This window comes from Penicillium malachiteum (assembly GCF_028827825.1).
Source record: "Penicillium malachiteum strain IBT 17515 chromosome Unknown utg000002l:1.0-8849297.0:1.0-8852440.0, whole genome shotgun sequence".
Classification (NCBI taxonomy): Eukaryota; Fungi; Ascomycota; class Eurotiomycetes; order Eurotiales; family Aspergillaceae; genus Penicillium; species Penicillium malachiteum.
Genome location: NW_026643095.1, coordinates 8,200,007 through 8,217,483, shown reverse-complemented (window position 1 = coordinate 8,217,483; position 17,477 = coordinate 8,200,007). Strand labels below are relative to the sequence as shown.

The 17,477-nt window shown below is 48.9% G+C and overlaps 6 protein-coding genes across 6 annotated transcripts; 3 read left to right on the top strand and 3 right to left on the bottom strand.

Moving 5' to 3' along the window:
• Positions 1–500: 500 nt before the first annotated feature.
• Positions 501–3,948, bottom strand: N7483_006056 (uncharacterized protein; the record flags this gene model as incomplete). Its single annotated transcript, XM_057089493.1, has 2 exons — positions 501–3,587; positions 3,646–3,948. The coding sequence occupies 2 exons, from the start codon at positions 3,946–3,948 to the stop codon at positions 501–503; spliced, it is 3,390 nt and encodes a 1,129-aa protein (XP_056949322.1).
• Positions 3,949–5,246: 1,298 nt separating this feature from the next.
• On the top strand, positions 5,247–6,159 carry N7483_006055 (OPA3 family protein; the record flags this gene model as incomplete). Its single annotated transcript, XM_057089492.1, has 2 exons — positions 5,247–5,306; positions 5,368–6,159. 2 exons carry the CDS (start codon positions 5,247–5,249, stop codon positions 6,157–6,159), a joined length of 852 nt encoding a protein of 283 aa, XP_056949321.1.
• A 287-nt stretch (positions 6,160–6,446) lies between these two features.
• On the top strand, positions 6,447–7,299 carry N7483_006054 (uncharacterized protein; the record flags this gene model as incomplete). The annotated part of the gene is made up of 2 exons (XM_057089491.1): positions 6,447–6,922; positions 6,990–7,299. 2 exons carry the CDS (start codon positions 6,447–6,449, stop codon positions 7,297–7,299), a joined length of 786 nt encoding a protein of 261 aa, XP_056949320.1.
• A 773-nt stretch (positions 7,300–8,072) lies between these two features.
• Positions 8,073–12,170, top strand: N7483_006053 (class I myosin myoA; the record flags this gene model as incomplete). Its single annotated transcript, XM_057089490.1, has 5 exons — positions 8,073–8,075; positions 8,179–8,412; positions 8,493–8,538; positions 8,604–11,705; positions 11,758–12,170. 5 exons carry the CDS (start codon positions 8,073–8,075, stop codon positions 12,168–12,170), a joined length of 3,798 nt encoding a protein of 1,265 aa, XP_056949319.1.
• Positions 12,171–12,700: 530 nt separating this feature from the next.
• N7483_006052 (uncharacterized protein) lies at positions 12,701–13,412 on the bottom strand (the record flags this gene model as incomplete). The annotated part of the gene is made up of 2 exons (XM_057089489.1): positions 12,701–12,850; positions 12,909–13,412. The coding sequence occupies 2 exons, from the start codon at positions 13,410–13,412 to the stop codon at positions 12,701–12,703; spliced, it is 654 nt and encodes a 217-aa protein (XP_056949318.1).
• Positions 13,413–13,984: 572 nt separating this feature from the next.
• On the bottom strand, positions 13,985–16,250 carry N7483_006051 (WD40 repeat domain-containing protein; the record flags this gene model as incomplete). Its single annotated transcript, XM_057089488.1, has 2 exons — positions 13,985–15,423; positions 15,479–16,250. The coding sequence occupies 2 exons, from the start codon at positions 16,248–16,250 to the stop codon at positions 13,985–13,987; spliced, it is 2,211 nt and encodes a 736-aa protein (XP_056949317.1).
• Positions 16,251–17,477: the final 1,227 nt, after the last annotated feature.

The window sequence follows — 17,477 nt, the reverse complement described above, 5'->3', positions numbered from 1 at the left end:
ACAGTTTTATGCTGGGATGCCACGGAAGAGTGTAAACGGATCAGATCATCATATGATCAGAAACAATCCCTGAATGAAATTTAGAATTCTTCACGAACCGGAAAAATAGCCTTTTTTCTGAGGAATCGGGCGATGTAGGTCGGAGGACAGAAATCCGCGGGGTTGCTCGGGGAGGTTGCATGGGTTGACGTCTTCGAGGTGGAAAGTATTACATACCCCCTGTCAATGAGTGGGGAGACTAGCCATGTACTAGGCAAAGAACGGTATGAAGAAATGACAGGGATTGCAAAGTACCATACGTACTAGGCTAGATTAAAAGAATAGAAGGTCATTGGAAAATAGTAAAAGCCTTCCTTTAAAGGACGCTGAGAGTATCAAACATAAAACATGAAACATAATCGTTGGAATACCATTACACCAGAAAAAAGAAACACGATGGAAAGCAAAAGGTCGTGACTTTGTCAAAATAAATATCAAAAGTTGAGAAGAAAAGAAGAAGATCACCCTCTTCCCATCGCTTGAAGCCGTTCCTTCAGCATACCCATCTCCTTATCAACGTTCATCGCAGCCTGCTTTTCATTTCTTTGCTTCTCGCCCTCCTTGAGCACAACCGAACAATATTGACCATCTCCATCAGGAGCTCCAACAGTGACCCAAACAAATTTAGTCCCTTGACTGCTAGTTTGCGACCGTTCTTGAGTACCCTGCCAGAACATCTCTGGGGGTGGAGAGTCATCTCCAGCAGCCCGGAAATTGGTTGGGCGGCCACCAAGACGACCATACTTAATCCAAACTTTGAGAACATCCTTGATGAAGCTGATCTTTTGCAGGAATGAATTTGCATCCAAGATGTCGCGGATGCGGTCTTCGACAGAATTGACCGATTGGCCATTAATAATGCTCAAGAAGGTAGCCGCTTCGTCCGAGGCAACAGCACGGGTGTCAAATCCAGAGGGATGCATTTTCCCCTTGGCTGTGAAGTATCTGGCAGCAGACGGCGAGAGGTGGTAGAAGTCAATCCAAGGTGAGGAGCTACGAGTACGACCGGGCGCGATAACCAGCTTGGTGTGATCAGGGAAGTTGAATTGGAAAGCACCATCACCGAATCCCCAGATGCCCACATTGCCCAATCGCTGGTAGAATTTGACGAATTGTCCATTTGTATGACTGGAAACTTGATCTGCCATTCCTTCATCACCATGGCGACCCAATGACCCGATCATATACTTTCCGAACTGATCCACCAACTTGACTCGCTTGACTTTCTCCATGTCCGCTCTTTCTGGCTCGGACCCGGTGTTAACGCGCAGTCGCATTACTTTGGATGTCAGAGGGTCAAACAGAGACGGGGAAATAAACCCGCGGCGAATCCCCCGACAGCCAAGTAGGTCATCATCATGGTTTTCGTAGAACTCAACGGGGCTTCCATTTCGAGGAATCAGGTATTCAGCTTCGGAATACGGGATACCCTTCTCCTGGCCATTGTCGAGACTGCGTGCTTTGCGTCGAATGTGTCTTTCGCCATCGCGCACAATGACACTAGAAGCGGGTCGACCGTTCTCACCCTTGAAAACACATCCCACACTGCCATCATCCAAGACGTATCCAATACCATAGCGATTGGTGTAGTCGACCCATTTAATGACATATGCGTGAGGCTGTTTCCGAGGGCCACTTCGACGACGAGCAGGTGCAATGGTAACGAGGTTTGATAACATCAGACGTAAATCAGTGTTGACCTCAGTCAGAGAGGTGCCAGGTAAAAGTTCGCATAGATCTTCTTGGTGGAAAAGAGGACTTAATCCAAGACTTGACCGAGCCCTGGTTGTCGAGGAAGCTCCTTTGCTATTGGTTCGGCTGATTCCATGGGAGGTGGATGCAGTTTTAGATTGTGTGCTAGATGCGAAGCCCTCGTCGGTAGGACTCAAAATCTTCGGTCGCTCGGCTCGGTTCGCGCTGACTCTTAAGTCAGGCCGGGGGATGGATCGCAGGGATGGCTGCCGGCTAATCGCTCGACGCTCCTCTAGTCTCGCAGGTACTTTTGGCTCAACAATTGGAACAGCTGTCCCTTGGCTCGCGGCCTCTAAGCGGCGTGATTGAGATCGAGTTTTGCCAATAGTCAGCCCCGAGGGCATGCTAATAGACTTGGTCAACTGAGGTCTTTCCACTTCCCGAGCAGGCTGCGCTTCAGAGCTGGATGCCATGCGACGAGTTCTAATGGGACGTTCCGCGAGTCCACCTGAGCGCGAGTCTGTGGTAGAAGGCTGCGCAATCGGAGGTGCTTGGACATCCCGGTAAGGTTTCGGCGGTTCTGAGTACTCAGTCATGGCGGACAATTTGCGAGGGGAATTGGCGCCAGGTCGACCCTGCTGACGAAGTGTGGCTGCGTGACTCTGTGGCTCCATCCTTCGTTGATGAGCAGCCGCGAGCGCTGCATTCGTTCTTGAAGCAGCCACTGGGTTTGTACGAACAGACACACTACGCTGGGACAAAGTGCTGCTGTCATGAGCAGAGTTCTCAAGACGAACAATTTTCCGTGAGGTTTCCATCAGACACCAGTCACCCTCCATGTCATGAGGCCATTGGTAGACAACGTCCGTGGGCAATGGAACAAGCGGACGAAGGCCTCTGGCATCCTCCGTCTCGCACTCAGAGTATGCCGATTTTGAGCAGTTGCGCCCGACAGACTTGCGGGCAGTTCCATCCGGCTTCCTGCCAACTCCACAGAGCGAATAAAAGGCAGCTTTACACGAATGGTAGCGTTGGCTAGGGTCATCCACCTGGTAAACATACGCCCGCAATCTCTCATCCGCGTCGAGACTATAGCCACTGACCATGACATCGCCTCGTGGGGACTGATCTCTAAGCCAGAGGGGCTTGTTGAAACGGCAAGCAGGATCCAGTTGGCGAGGAATGCAGCCATCATACATGTTGAAAAATGGGTGCTCGACAATGTCATCTGGATCTGGACGCTCTTCGTCAACGAGATTCAAGCAAGCACTGACAAGGTCCTTTGCCTCTTCCGGGATGTGGTTATGGTTCTCGGAATCCTTGGGCCACACGTAGGTCAAACTGCGCACTTTTGTGTAGATCTCCTCCTGTGTCTTCGACTGAAACGGTGGGTAACCTGTCAACATGGCAAAGCAGATAACACCCAAAGACCAAATATCCACTTTTTGTGTATGGCCGCCCTTGCTCTTATCCAGAACCTCGGGCGCAATGTAGTTTGGTGTTCCGCACAGGGTGTTTCGCCTTTTCGCGTCTTTGTCTGAGAGAATCATGGCAGCGAGACCAAAATCGCCGACCTTGATATTCATATTGTGGTCGAGAAACAAATTGCCCATCTTCAAGTCACGGTGTGCAACAAATCGCTTGTGTAGATACTTCACCGCAGCGCAAAGTTGAATCATGAATCGTCGGACTTCGGGTAATGAAAGGTGTCGTCGTTTTCGAACCATATCCATCACTGATCCATTTGGACATAATTCCAATACCACGTAGGTACTCTGCTCGAACGAGAAAGCGCGGTAGAATTGGACAATAAATGGGTGGCGCATTTTAGAATGAATTTGGAGTTCTGTTCGAAACTAGAAAAGAGACCCTTTTAGCAGAAGTTTTTTTGCACATGTTGGCATAGCTACCTACCTTTTCTTCCATTTTTTTTTGTGGCATCTGTGACTTGACGACTTTCATCGCATACACGCGACCATTTCGCGCCAACGTCCCTTCATAGCAAACTGCAAATCCTCCTTTCCCCAAAAACTGGCCAATTGCATATCGCTCTCCGCCATCCTCTGGCTCTGGGACTAATGGTGGTGGTGGATCTGCGTGGTTTTTTGATGGCGCCTTCTGTCCGGCAGCGGCAGCATTTTTGTCGACGATTTTCCGGTCCATGACAGGCTTTGGTTTAATCATCTGATTTGTTGAGCGCGGTGATAGAGCTTCCATTATGAATGTGTATTAGACCAATGTTTTTTTACTCCACTTGGCGTATCAGTCGATGTTATCTTTCGTCGCGGTTGTTTTGTCAATTGCGGTCAAACTTTTTCAAAGCAAATAGCAAGCGTAAAGGTCATGAAAGGCAGGTAATATGAGTGTTGCTGAGCAGATGGGGGTATCAAGGTGTAGCAAGATCGGTATCCCTGCAGCGATCCGAAGGTTAGCATCACGAGCGTAGATTAAGCTTCACCTAGTCGGCAAACCGAGGCGATTTTGGAAACTCGGGAGGAATGGAAAGTGGGTGGAAGATAATACCAGAATGCAATGCGCTAATGAAACAAAAACTGTACAAAACTCCCAGCAAAACCACGGAGCGAAACTTGACCGAAAGTTTGGATGGGAAAGATTGAAGCTAAATGAAGAAAGCCGGGCCATAATAGATTTCCTGATTGGGAAATCGATAAACACTACTATTGCTGAGGTAATGGTCACGTGTTTTGGCAGCTGACCTTCAAGGTGATCTACATCCGTGCATGTCTCGATAACAACATTTGAAGACACTTTCAATACTACATGTATATGCCCTTTATTCTATAGCTCTATATTAGCATTTCAAGAGACCTTCATACTCGAACAACTTGAAGTTTGAACATTTCGATGAACCAAATTTTCCAGATTTTGACAAAATGCCCACATGCCCGTGCACAGTGATCAATATTCAAATTTCCAACCGGGCCGTTATATATTCAAGTTTCTCCAGTGTGGGTCACCTGGGCATCCATGCTCGAGTTCCCCATACTATGGATCATGAAATTTCAAATTTTGAACTTTGAAATTGAGGCTGGAATATGAGCAATATCAAGAACTTGAACCTTCAAGTTGAGGATCTCAAGCTATAGCTTGAATATTCGAGTAAGATTTAAAAGTTTCCCTGGGAACTTGAACAGCCCTCAGGGCTCACGTGCTTGTACCACCTGGGTGCAGATCTGCTCGTATAATTTCTAATAGAAAGCTGGGCATATTTCTTTCATATCACTGATCATTTCAATTCAAATGTGACTTGAATTGAGCTCACTTTCAGTTCACTTTGTACTCGATGGAGCAAAAGTATGGTAACCCGAGTCTCTCATTGGCTGTCCAGGTGGGGATCAGCTGAGTCACCTTTAACTAGGCGATTCCATCACAGCCCTGGAGTGGGGCTCAGGTACCCGACCCAACGTCACAGACTCACGGAGTCAAAAGCTCGAGCTCAAGTCAAATTTCCAAGTTCCTCTCCAAGCTTGTCTTGATCCCGGCCCGCCGACATCATGTCGCTCACTCTTAAACTGTCGTCCCTGGCAATTAAGACACTCTCAAAACCAATTGCTGTATGTCTATTGTGCAACGCAACCCATGGGGTACCCCCGAGAAGCTGACATGGATCTGCAGAATCAACTCAAAGCTCAAGCTCGTGAACATGAGCGCTTCCGTCACATCTGCGTGTCGATGGCACAAGCTCTCCATAGATTCGACATGCGCCTACGATTAGGCACAATCCGTGATAGCACCACCTCACAGCGCCAGGCCGCTGCGGAAGCAGAGGCAAAGAAACATGTGCCAACATCCCCGACAGCGAAGACAGAGTCCGAGACAAAAGCAGAGGAACATGCCCTTGCTAAAGCCAAGGCTGCAGCCGAGGAAGCTGCAAAGCCCCGCCCATATCGCATCCGCCCGTTGACCGAATCCAAAGCTATCGAGTCCGGCGCAAACTTTATCAGTGAAGCTTTTCTGTTCTTGGTCGGTGGCGGCTTGATCGTATTTGAGTCATGGCGATCCCGTCGGAAGGAGAGCACTCGACGAGAGGGCGTTGAGGACCGCCTTGCTGAGTTGGAACAGTCAGAAAAGGCAGCCCGCGAGGCATTGGTTGCACTGGAGAAAGAACTTTTAACGCTTCAGGCTAAGCATGGGGAAAAGTCCAAGTTGTCCCACCGCATATTACCTCGAGCCGTCTGGGAAGAGGATTCGGATGTGAAAGAAATCGAAGCTCCCACGAGTTGGTGGTCGAGTATCACCTCATATTTCTCTACTGGCCAGGAGACATCAAAGACATTGGAGACTTCTCAACCGATGACACCAATTCCGACATCATCGTCATCACAAGATCCGAAAGATATGCCAACTTTACCAGCAAAACAGTTGGCTACATCTGAACAACAGCAAACCTCCAAGTCCCAGGCTTGATAATGTTTACATAGATATAGATTTTATTTCAAGTACCTGTGGGTCTACCCTATCCATAATGAGAGACTACGACTCGGACGTGTGGTTGATATGCGAAACGAGTCACCAATGGTAATTGTGTGGTAGACCTCCAGGGCTGCGGTGGACGTGAGAAACTCATACATACGGTGCTTGGTATTGACGCTATCTCTCCCCTCTCCCTGCTCCTTTCCCACCTTCCACGAATCTCTGTACATACCCCAGCTTACCTACATCTCCCATTCTGACAATAATATCATCAATCCATCATGAACCCACCAATCCTGACTCGTCCCCCTCTTTGTCACCACCTACGTGGCAATTATCCATTAGAGCTTGAATCGCACCCGGCATGGCCACAAATCAAGTCAAGCATCAAGGCAGCAAACCCATTTGTGTTTCCCAGTGTTTGTCTCCCAGGCTTAACTGCGCATGCGAGTGCTCCCACTCACCCCGCTGTATCTGGCATTGACTTGGAGTACAACCATTCTCCTTTTGACTTGGCTTTTTATGCATTTGAGAATTCACCCACCGTGGATCATTCGATTCCAACCACACAAGCACACCTCGCAGTCCTTATTCTGACCTCGGAATGCCTCGACGGTGATAACATAGTGATAACACGTCGCAAGATTCAGAACTTCCTGGATATCAATGATCACGAGAAGAAGATCATTTATTTCTTTGCAGGTGACAATGAGAATAAATCCTTCCAGCCTGAATGCCTTTTTACCCTGGGTTTATTGTGAGTAACCCCGACTCGGATATGAGTCTTGGAATGCCATGGAGGACTAACTAATTACATACGATAGTCTTGCTTTCGAAGATCATCCAAACATGTGTCAGGTCATCCCTCTCGTCGAACCCCAATTCCTGATGCATGATATTCTGTTGAAGGCCAGTTACTCAAAGGAATATTTTCGCCCTTTCGACAAAGATGGGACCCTACAGAATACCCTTGGGGAGGATGATGCTGTCGTTTGGTCCTTTTCGCTTGAATCTCTCTCGTCCGACGAAGCAGGTAGTGATCAGCGCAAACTTGAGTACCGCAAGAGAGAAATTAAGGAATATCTGGGCCGGGGGAGTGATTTGACACAGCGGGAACTCTTGGATTCGTTTTAGCCTGACTTGAACCAGTTGACATTTCCGAGGTTGCCCGTTGCCCGTTCACTGATGACTGCGCAGGTCATACTGATCCATGATGCTCATATCCATGTATTACTACTACAACTTGTACATAGTAACTTGAATACAAATTTTAATAACTTCCCACTAGTACTACACAAAGTAGATATCATACTATGTATCAACTAATAATGACTTGAATGCCGAATCCCGAGAGGCCCGTGCTACATGGTACTTATTAGATAAATTCTGAAAACTCCAGGGTCTGAATACTATTCGAACATTTGAAAGTCTCTGCTACCATGCATGAACATATAATAACTTGAACTTGGGCGCTCACATCATAGATGGCCTGAAATATATGGATGGCGTATGCCTAATGACGTCGGTGCTTCTATTTATGACTCGCACGAGCCACAATAGCCTCATGCCCGAATTGACGTATACTATGGAGCACTTGATACACTTAACCATAATTAATACAATCTGGTAATCTATAAAATAAGAGAAATTGAATATTAGGCAGTTACATTACCGGAGAAATTCAAGTAATATTAGGCGGATGAGAAATTCGCCCCCCTAGACCCTTTTACTGTGGCGCAGCTTGTTTGATTGGGTTTGTCTGTTGTACGTAAGTCCGCTTTCTCCCTTGAGATTCACGGATTAGACACCCAACTCTTGTCTTGTGAACATAACCCCATTCTCTCTTTGATTGTTTTTTTCTCATTGTCGCCTGGGCGCGAGAATTCCCCCAGGGAGATTGACACAAGATGGTATGTCTAATTTAAGAGGCCTTCAAACTGAGTCCCTCCTATTCCCACCCCCTCTCCCGTTGACACTCGGCCATCCACTGACCCCGCGCTTGCGGTATCTTAGGGTCACTCACGACGCCCCCAAGGCGGGGAAAAGAAGAGTCGATTCGGACGTAATAAAGCCGTTGCTGATGTTGGCGACGGTCGGTCAGCAGGAAAGCCACAAGTCAAGAAGGCCACCTTTGAATCTACCAAGAAGAAGGAGATCGGCGTATCGGACTTGACACTATTGAGCAAGATCTCTAACGAGGCGATCAATGACAACTTGAAATTGCGATTTGAACATGGCGAGATTTATGTAAGGCACTGGCGATCGCGGAGAATGGGTGCTGCGAGTGATGCGCCCAGAAGTACCAGGCTAACAGTTGTCTCGAACAGACCTATATCGGCCATGTGTTGGTCTCAGTCAATCCGTTCCAAGATCGTATGTGATAATCAGATGTTCAATTTGAGATGCTGTTTACTGACACATTACTTTCTGCTTTCCAGTGGGCATTTACACTGAAAAGGTACTCGATTCCTATCGCGGAAAGAACCGTCTCGAAGTCCCTCCCCACGTATTCGGAGTCGCAGAATCAGCATACTACAACATGAAATCCTACAAGGACAACCAATGTGTTATTATCTCAGGAGAATCCGGTGCCGGAAAGACCGAGGCTGCCAAGCGCCTTATGCAATACATTGCTAGTGTCTCAGGAGGTAGCGATGGGTCAATTCAGCACACTAAGGACATGGTGCTGGCCACAAACCCTTTACTGGAGTCATTTGGTAATGCGAAAACATTGCGCAACAACAATTCCTCCCGTTTCGGTAAATACCTCGAGTTGGAGTTCAATGTGAGCGGCGAGCCAGTCGGGGCCAACATTACAAATTACTTGTTGGAGAAGACACGAGTCGTCGGTCAGATTGTGAACGAGCGAAACTTCCATATCTTTTATCAGTTCACCAAGGGCGCGCCCCAGAAGTACCGAGACAACTTCGGCATTCAACAACCGCAGTCCTACCTCTACACGAGCCGATCGAAGTGTTTCGATGTCCCCGGAATCGACGATGTGGCCGAGTTCAAGGATACATTGGATGCGATGCAGATGATTGGTATGACTGAGGGAGAACAGGACAACGTTTTCCGCATGTTGGCAGCGATCTTGTGGATTGGAAATGTTCAGTTTTCCGAAGATGACTCTGGCAATGCCTCGATCACGGATCAGTCTGTGGTAGACTTTGTCGCATACTTGATGGAGGTCGATGCCGCCCAGGTGAATAAGGCATTGACTATTCGTCTGATGGAGACCGCGCGTGGAGGACGCAGGGGTTCCGTCTACGAAGTACCTCTGAACACCGTGCAAGCGGTGGCTGTTCGGGATGCATTGGCCAAGGGAATTTACTTTAACCTGTTTGACTGGATTGTTGGGCGTGTGAATCAGTCTTTGACTGCTCGCGGGGCTGTTAGCAACTCGATTGGTATTTTGGATATCTACGGCTTCGAGATCTTCGAGAAGAACTCTTTCGAACAGCTGTGCATCAATTATGTCAATGAGAAGTTACAGCAGATTTTCATCCAGCTAACGCTGAAGGCTGAGCAGGATGAATACGCTCGCGAACAGATTCAATGGACTCCCATCAAGTACTTTGATAACAAGGTTGTGTGCTCCTTGATCGAAGACAAGCGTCCTCCCGGTGTTTTTGCCGCACTGAACGATGCCTGTGCCACAGCACACGCTGATTCTGGCGCGGCTGACAACACTTTTGTCGGTCGTCTCAACTTCCTTTCCCAGAACCCCAATTTCGAGGGTCGCCAAGGTCAATTCATCATCAAGCACTATGCCGGTGATGTCAGCTATGCCATTGAGGGCATGACTGATAAGAACAAGGACCAATTGCTGAAGGATTTGCTGAACTTGGCTGGATCCAGTAGCAACCAGTTCGTTCACACCCTGTTTCCCAACGAGGTGAACCAGGATGACAAGCGCCGTCCACCTACTGCAGGTGATAAGATCAAGGCTTCGGCCAATGACCTTGTTGCTACACTGATGAAGGCGCAACCATCTTACATCCGAACCATCAAGCCCAATGAGAACAAGTCCCCCAAGGAATACAACGTTGGCAACGTGCTGCACCAGATCAAGTATCTCGGTCTTCAGGAGAACGTCCGTATTCGTCGTGCTGGTTTCGCTTATCGTCAGACCTTTGACAAGTTTGTCGAGCGATTCTATCTTCTGTCCCCCAAGACATCGTACGCTGGTGATTACACATGGACAGGCGATTCGGAATCCGGTGCCAAGCAAATCTTGAGAGATACTAGTATTCCTGCGGAGGAGTACCAAATGGGTATCACTAAGGTCTTCGTTAAGACTCCCGAGACACTCTTCGCTCTTGAGGCCATGCGAGACCGCTACTGGCATAACATGGCTATTCGTATCCAGCGTTCTTGGCGTAACTACCTTCGATACCGTATTGAGTGCGCCATCCGCATCCAGCGGTTCTGGCGCCGTATGACAGGAGGCTTGGAGTTTATCAAGTTGCGTGATCAGGGACACCAAGTACTTCAAGGCCGCAAGGAACGACGCAGAATGAGTATTTTGGGTTCGCGTCGCTTCCTCGGTGACTATCTTGGTGTGGGCAACAATGGAGGCCCAGGTGAGATGATCCGTAATGGTGCCGGCATCAGCAGTTCAGAGGAGGTTCTCTTCTCCTGCCGTGGCGAGCTCCTGGTATCCAAGTTTGGTCGATCCAGCAAGCCTGCGCCTCGGATTCTTGTACTGACAAACCGTCATGTGTTTATTGTCTCGCAAGGCATTGTCAATAACCAGCTTGTCATCTCCTCAGAGCGTACTGTCCCAGTCGGAGCCATCAAAGCGGTCAGCACGTCTAACCTGAAGGATGACTGGTTTTCCTTGGTGATTGGGGCTCAAGAACCGGACCCGCTACTGAACTGCGTTTTCAAGACCGAGTTTTTCACTCATCTGAGCAATGTTCTGCGCGGTTCTCTGAACCTCAAGGTAGGAGACAGCATCGAGTACAACAAGAAGCCAGGAAAGCTGGCCCTTGTAAAGACCGCCAAAGACCCCGGTTCTAGCAATATCGATAGCTACAAGAGTAGCACCATCCACACAACCGCTGGTGAGCCGGCTTCCTCTGTCTCTAAGCCGACCCCTCGACCCAAGCCAGTCGCCGCTCGACCAGTGACGAAGGGTAAGCTGCTGCGTCCTGGTGGTCCTGGTGGTGGTCCTTCCAAGCTCTCTGCTGCTGCTCGCAGGCCTCCACCTGCGGCACAGCCCTTGCCTCAATCGACTCCCAGGCCTGCGCCTGCGCCTGTTCCTGCACCTGCGCCTGTTCCTCGAGCTGTTCCCCAGCCAGCGGTGCAGTCTCGAATTGTTCCCAAGCCCGCACCGGCTCCGGTTTCACACTCTCATACTTCATCTACAAGCTCTGTTAGAGCTCCACCTCCTCCACCTCCCGTCGCTCCCGCCGCAGCTCCCGCTCCCAAGAAGCCTACGGCCAAGGTTCTGTACGACTTTAACAGCGACCGAGCAAACGAACTCTCTATCAAGACTGGTGAAATTTTGCAGATCGTCTCGAAGGAAGGAAATGGTATGTCATATAAACTGTCATTTTTCTCTATCACTCATACTAATTATCCTAGGATGGTGGCTGTGCATGAACACGACAACCTCTACTCAGGGCTGGACCCCCGAAGCCTATCTCGAAGAAGAAGTGGCTGCGACTCCTAAACCCGCACCACCTCCTCCCCCGCCCGTAGCCCGGGCAACTCCCAGTCCTGTGCCCAACGGAGTCGGCGCCGCTATCGCCGGAAAGAAGCCTCCACCAATGCCTCCTGCCAAACGACCTAACATGGCAGGACGGAAACCTGCACCTCCCCCAGCCCCTCGCGATAGCACTGCAAGCATGGCCTCTGGCGATTCATCCGGCGCCAGTGGTCGCGGTACACCGAACAGCACATCCAATATCAGCTTGGCTGGTAATCTTGCCGAGGCTTTGCGTGCTCGCCAGAGTGCGATGCAAGGCAAACACGATGATGAAGACGATGACTGGTAGATTATCATTTCCCCCTCTCTAGTCTGGTTATCCTTTTCGTGCTTCTTTTCTGCGCTTAGCGTTGGGCTCTTGTATTTTTTTGTGACTTTTTTCCCCTCTGCGTTTTGTTGAAAAGAACCCCTGGCATATGCGTGAATTCATTGAGGTTTCGATATGATGGATAGGTCATTCTGTCTTATGGCATGGGCTCGCGGGTTTATCTTTTCTTGTGTCTAGTGTTTCTTACTCCCCCTTTTATTCTTGTTCCATCTTCGTTCTAGGGCTTCGGTAGGCTCTACATGTGCAGAGTAGAAAGTTCAAGTTCAATATATACCGTCCACGCAAGATCAGATCAGTTTAGTATGTTCAAGTTGAAGTTTGAAACAAATTTATTCAGTAGTACTAGTATGTATCACAAGCGAGTGAATATGAATATCATCCAGCCCGATAAAGTAGAACAGTATCCAAATGAATGGGATTGAAGCCACTCAGCTTCCGCAGGGCCCGAAAATCCAGCTAGATGAACTGTCTCTTATTCCATCAATTTATCCTTAACCCAGGAACTTGGAGGCCAGGGACATCAGGCCACCAGCATCGCCCAAACCGGGAATACCGCTGGAACCACCACCGCTACCGCTCTTCATGTACATCTTCATGGCCATCTCAGCAGCATTGTTAATAGCAGACTGCTTATCACCAGACTAGGAAACGCAAATATTAGCAAAGACCAAACCAGAAAAATCCAGATTAATAACTCACCATGCTAGCACCACCAGAAGACTTCTCATCCCACAGCTTTCCAGCCTGAGCCATAGCCATACCAATCAACTTATTCTTATCAAAGCCACCATCACTGGATCCACCAGAAGTGAACTGCTTAAGTGCCTGAACAGCGGCACCAGCACCAACACTTCCAGAATCATGGCTCTCATTAGAGGGATCACCACCACCATAGAGCTTCTGATGAGACTGAACAGCATGCTGCTCATCAACCTCATAAGAATCAGTATTAGCATACTGACTCTTACGCTCATTCAGGAAACCAAGAGCCTCCTGGAAGAAACCTCCATTAGAGCTTTCATGGTGCTCAGAAGCGTGTTGAGCGGCTGAGGAGAAATCGTCACCACCGCGGTAGTTATCGTTTCCTTGGTAGCGGGTATCGCGGTATTCCTGGTTTGATTCACCGCGTTCACCGTGGTGCTGGTGATGACGGGGCTCATCCTCGAAGGATTGGGATTGATCGTAGTAATTTGCGCCGGACATTTTGGATAATGGTGTGTATTGTAAATGTGGTTGAGGGGAGGTGAAAGAGTAAGATGGAGGGGGCGGGGTTTATTTACGTGCTTGTTTTGGGTCGGGTGGAGCCGATCCAGATCAGATTCAGATTTGCTAGTTTTCTGGTGGTGCTACGTGGTTCGTCTATTTGCGAATAGACTGGGATTCATCAAGTAACTAGTAACTGCTAGTGCTATCTAGTGGTGTCTAGTTAAGGGTTCTGTTGCCGACTAGTATTAGTATACACAAGTTGGTTTACTTTATTTTCCTACGCAGGAAATACCTACATCTCAACCTTGGAAGTGCGTCAAATATTGGATTTGATTCAGACTAGGACAGAGTACTCAATAGACAGTACTTCATGAACTCAGAAGCGGAGGATTCCTGTGATTATTCTGTGTGACAGGTCCGATATGCCATGCAGCACGGAACACTCTATCTGGAAAAGACAAGAAAATAAATAATTCAGACATCCAACAACGCCAAAAAAAACCCAGGGTATCAGATGCGAAGAAATATCAACAAAAAAAAACAAGTAAGAAAAAAAACCTCAAACTTGACTAAGGCGAAAACATAGAATGTTCCCGATCAGACAAATTACGCAGGAATCGGAGTTTTCTCTCGCGAGAATTCATCACACACCGATCATCCGCGTCCAGATCTTTCTCCCGAACCCACTCATTCGGCGGATCCGTAAGTCCATACCCAGCAGCCCATTGACGACGTTCATACTGCATAAACCCGCCAAAGTGGGGGTCTGTATTCGCAACCCAGATATTACTACCATCTGGCGAATAGTCCGCGCCACCAATCTCACCAAAGAAATCGTGTACCTGTCGAGACTGATAAAGTTGGGCATCGATGATAGAGATCCGATCGGCTGGTTCACAGCAGAGCAAGGTACGTGAGCCACCACCTACAGGAGAGAAGCGCAAAGATCGATAACCCGCAACGTCCGAATCAATGCTAGTGAGAACGCGCCACGTCCGAGCATCCCAAATATTGACTGTCCGGTCCTGATTACTAGTCGCGATGTGGCGCATATCGGGCGACCATGCACAAGCGAATCCGAAATCACGATGTCCTCGTAGGGGATGAACCGGACGACCGGTATCTGCTTCGATGACCCATGCATCTGGCGAGTCACCGATAACCACGCGAAGACGACTGTCAGGCGAAGTAGCCGTACAATTGATAGGGCGGGAAAGTTCTTGATCAGAGAGGAAGGTGTTGGTCTCGCAGTCCAGAATCCGTAAGTGTCGATCATTGGATGCGAACACGCAGATCGGCGATCGGCCAGTCCGATTGCGAATAATATCCACGTGGTTTGTGATACCGTCATTGTAATCGGGCGTCACTAATCCCCGCGCACCAGTTCCCCCTCCATCCGCAGCCTGCACAGCATACTCGCCATAGAACCCGCCTGCAATAACGAGACCGAGATCGGATTTCATGCTTGAGATTTTCACTGGGCCGCGGATCCCCACATCTGGATCTGGTTGACTCAGGTCAATGAGGGGGCGGAAATCCTCGACACTGGGACTCCACGAATGAATTTTCGACCGACTGGCGAAGTGGACAGTATTGTATGCTGGGACCGACATTAAATTGCGGAGCTGGAAATGCTCGATCGAAGCCTTGTGTGCAGTATGCATTGATTTCGCGCGGAAATACGTTTCGCTGTGTGGGAGTAGTGCTGCATGACTGTTGTGCGAGTTGTTTACATTATGGTATGAAGTATACCAAGCATCGCGGAGGATTCGAGCATCGACTCGTTTCACTTTGAGAATTTCCTTCCATGGGATCTGCTGCAAGTCAAAGAACTCGCGTCTGAATCGGGCGGGTCGATAGATATGATCAAGCGGTTTCCAGTCGAGCATTTTCGTGATTGGGCGGAGCTGCGCGGGCATTCTCCCTCTAGGACTGGTCGCATCTTCCACCACGGGTGGAACCATCCAACGGTGAATGAACTCATCGATCGTGTAGTTGCGTTCGTAAGCTGTGGATGTCAAAGAATGAAGTAAACGAATCGCAAAATCAGCAGCAAAACTTACTGGTTGTGTGAATAATAGACGCGTGTTGGGTTTCCGGGTCATCGACTGCGTCGGGGAAGGGTCCTCCAGGTGGTGTAGTATCCCCAGGTGGCTGGGGATCCTCCAGTTGGGGCTCCTCGTAGGTGACCCGATCATAGAATTCGTCTAGATCCACATCGTGCATAGTCGGAGTATCGGGGGAGAGTGACGCGTTGTATTGGTGCAGATATTCTTCCTCGTCGGGGTAAAACTTGATCATCTCTTCAAGGTCATTATCTGACCCAGAAGAAGGCGACGATGAATAATTTTCGAACCCCGGCTCATAATCCTTCACCATATCTTTCTGGAAAGCATTGTAGTCATGTGAGCTGGCAATAGTAGCGGTGTTTTGCCAGCTCAAGGTTCGTCCAATCAGATCATGTATGATGCTTTCCATATCTACTTGGTCATCTTCACCTTCATAGACGGGGGATCTGGAAGAAAGGTCTGATTCAGATAGTGTGTTGCTGTCTGCCTCCAGGTACGTAAATTCCCGCGGGCGATCGGTGCCTGAGCTATCTGCGTCTGCCTCCAGGCCCCTGTATTCAGACTGATCAAAACGTGGTTGACCGCTTGCAGTGACAGCAGTGACAACCTGTGATACCAAGAACGAATCACTCTCATCCACAGGATGCGGATATTGCGATACAGCGGCTAGAGCGGCAACCCCCACATTGTGCAACGGGCGATCATCTTCGGAGGCCATGCCAGTCCACTGGTTATTGAATGAGTTGGAAGCAGGTGGAATATCCATATTTGAGGATGAGACATCCTCCTCCCGCATTTCGTGCCTGCTAGTTGAACTTGAATTTGATTGATCGTTCATAACCCCAGAATGTGCTGACAATCCAATTGTATCACATGACCCATGGTGAGGTATATCAGAGCTGCAGCCTGAATGCAAGAGTGATGAACGAGTGATAGAATTGCTATCACTGAGCATCGCCCGACATGAAATAGGAAGGAAAATCCGTACGTGTGATAAGCGGGGAGGATCCGAAGAAAAAAAAAGAAACACAAATTTGAAGGCTGCAGCTCGGGATGAGAGATTAGTGAAATGTCGCAGCAGATGCAGCAGCAAATCAAGTTTCCGAACGACAAAAGAAAGTAAAATAGAAAAAAAGAAGACTAAAGCTACACCAATCATAGAAGAATGTACTAGAGGTGCCAGGAACCAGAAGTACAAGACGAAGTCGATCCAAGCCCAAACGGCGTGTCAAGAATGATTGGCAGCTAAAGGGTTACACAGACCGAAGTACTCCGTAGAACGTGTAGTACTGTATCCTAGAATCAACAGATCCTTGCTCCTTTCTCAAGTGATCGCTTTGCAGCTGACTCGCACTGATCCACTCTGCGTGGCGCAACAGTAAACTCGGCCCCAGCCGCCGATACTGCAACTGCAATGGTTGATGCAGGCAAGACAGCAATGCCAAGGCGACGGTTGGAGACGGCGATCAGATCGCGGAGTACAAAGTACGGGCACGAGGGTGGCGCGGGGATAGGAACGTCAAGTTGGAGAGAGAAGAAGAAGGAAGGGGGGGTTGGAAAGAGGAAAGAAAGTGGGTTTGACCGTTGATTTTCAATTACGGAGTAACGGATGAGGACCAAGCACGGCTGGAGCCCGTTCTGGAGCACTGAAGTCTTTTTTCGGGATTAGCGGCGGGCTTCTCCAATATGATGTGCAAGATAATTTCTCGCCACGTTGGCAAAACGGGGAAAGGGAAGGTATATGACACCAATGATCCCGGAGACCTTTTACACGTTGGTGGGCCAATGTCAGAGATAGAGTAAGAGAGACTCGAAATAGGTGATCTGATCCCAGGATAAAAAAAGCGAGGCTGATAAGCGGGATGTAAGATGACGAAAGGGGGAGTTATTGGTGGGGAATCGCTCAAGTCAAGGTGTGCACGGCACCCAACAGGGGAAATTCTGGCGCCAGTCAAGCTGCAGGAGCCCGAATAAAGTTGTAGGCGACAAGGCA